Source organism: Chinchilla lanigera, unplaced genomic scaffold (assembly GCF_000276665.1).
Source record: "Chinchilla lanigera isolate Chin_1 unplaced genomic scaffold, ChiLan1.0 scaffold00020, whole genome shotgun sequence".
Lineage (NCBI taxonomy): Eukaryota > Metazoa > Chordata > Mammalia > Rodentia > Chinchillidae > Chinchilla > Chinchilla lanigera.
Genome location: NW_004955421.1, coordinates 18,728,547 through 18,730,269, shown reverse-complemented (window position 1 = coordinate 18,730,269; position 1,723 = coordinate 18,728,547). Strand labels below are relative to the sequence as shown.

At 41.9% G+C, this 1,723-nt stretch overlaps 1 protein-coding gene across 2 annotated transcripts in view; it reads right to left on the bottom strand.

Annotated features, from left to right (window-relative positions):
* The window catches only part of Lmod3 (leiomodin 3 (fetal)), a 15,334-nt gene extending 14,057 nt beyond the window's left edge, over nucleotides 1–1,277 (bottom strand). The window contains exons 1-2 of one of the 2 annotated variants that reach the window (XM_005383808.1): nucleotides 1,108–1,277; nucleotides 328–642 (exon numbers count right to left, since the gene is read on the bottom strand). In XM_005383808.1, coding sequence (XP_005383865.1) covers nucleotides 328–618 — 291 coding nt within the window. In that variant the 5' untranslated portion in view covers nucleotides 619–642; nucleotides 1,108–1,277. Of the gene's footprint in view, nucleotides 1–327; nucleotides 643–743; nucleotides 818–1,107 lie in introns of those variants that run through there. The other variant, XM_005383807.2, reaches the window with a different exon arrangement.
* Between the last annotated feature and the right edge of the window lie 446 nt (nucleotides 1,278–1,723).

The following is a 1,723-nucleotide window of genomic DNA, read 5'->3' as shown; positions in this document are numbered from 1 at the left end:
AAGTATCATAGTTATAGAGTACAGGCTTTCCTACACAGCAAACCTTACAGTAAGGTTTAAGAATAGACACTGAACAAGAAATGACCAACTTTTCCTTCACAAGTACACCAAGTGTTCCAGAAAGTTCCTATAAAGGAGAATTAAATCTTATGATATAATCTAGATGTGACTAAAAAACAAAAAAAACAAAAAAAACAAAAAAAACAAAAAAAACAAAAAAAAACACTGAACAAAACCCTGGAGTCCTGGGACATCATAGCTGCAACATGGACAGTGACAGCCCGGTCCCCGGCACCATGCTTGTGTCTCACACACATCCCTGGTTACCTCAGACTGCACAAAGGTGACGGGAACACGTTCGTCTTCCAGCATGCGCCTGGACGCCTTTTGCCAATACATATAATCAACAAGAGATTTATGGTCGAAGTTTCCCGTCGGTGGCTTGTCTGTCTGATCTTTCTGGATCATGCCCACAGGAAGGTGAGGGTCAGGGGCCATGACTTCCATTTCTGACTGCAGCTCCTTCAGCTCTTCGGGAGACAGGTTGGCCAAGAGCTCATCTTCATCAAGCTCCTCCTCAAGGAGCTCTTGATCTGAATTCCTGCTATGCTCTGACATTATTTTTCCTATGTTTCTATTTTACTAAAAAAAAAGAAGAAATAATCAAAGATGATTTTTAAAAAAGAGGAGGAAGAAAAACACGAGAAGTTCTCCGAGTTAACAAGTATCTCAGGTCAACCCACCCTTGAGATATTTTTTCCCCCAGAGCCTCAGTGGTGTTTGCTGGGTGGCTAAGAGCGACTGCGACTAAGCTCGGGCCAGATCTATATTAAGCAGGGCTTGGCTGGATGGGGTCAATTTATGGAACTACTACACGGCTCTCCTTTTGGCAACTTGAGTCAGCTGTGCAAATCCATTTGACATTTCAGTACAGCTGCTTGCATTTGCCAGTAAGTAGTGAGTCTACAGAATCTCTGCAGGAATGAAATTCATTTTCTTCCTGGGTGCCCTCACATTCCTGCACAAAATTCTAGCAGCCCACCCCGGTGCACCCCATTCCTCCGTGGGGCCCTGTTGTTCTCTACTTAAAGGATGAAAACAACTTACAAAACGCCAGAAGAGAAATCCAGCCAGCAGTCTCAGTTCTCGTGGAGTGAAAAATTCACGTTAGGGTGAGAATCGAGCTCTTGGAGGTTCCCTCTTCGCTCCAGTGAGACTCTGAAAGCCAATGAACCTGCAGAAAGCAGAGCAGCGGTCTTGCTACTCTAATCGTGTCTGTGTAAGCTGAACCTTTGCAAGCCGTCCTTATTTGCATCTAGATCCTGTGATCTACCAGGTGGGGATAACCAGCACTTGAATTTCCGCCATGAGAGAGGAGTTTAATATTTTAAATTATTTGGTTTTCTTATTAAGTATCCATTAAGCCTAGCTAAAATAAAGTGGAGCTAAAATGAAATGTACAAAGTCTGGAACATTAAAGCACTACAAGATAATATGAGAAGAGATTTTGTAATTTCAGGAGGTCATGTAACAATATTTATTCAAATTACAAATGTATATTTCCCTTGATCCAGCAATTCCACTTTTAGAAACATACCCTTCAGTTATATTCCCACACAGAAGAAAGGACAAGTGTTCTAGCTTACTCAGTACAGCAAAGTGTGAAACAGTGTGTATCACAGAGTATTTATGTGACAAAGGGCAGCAAGAGCATATATAAATA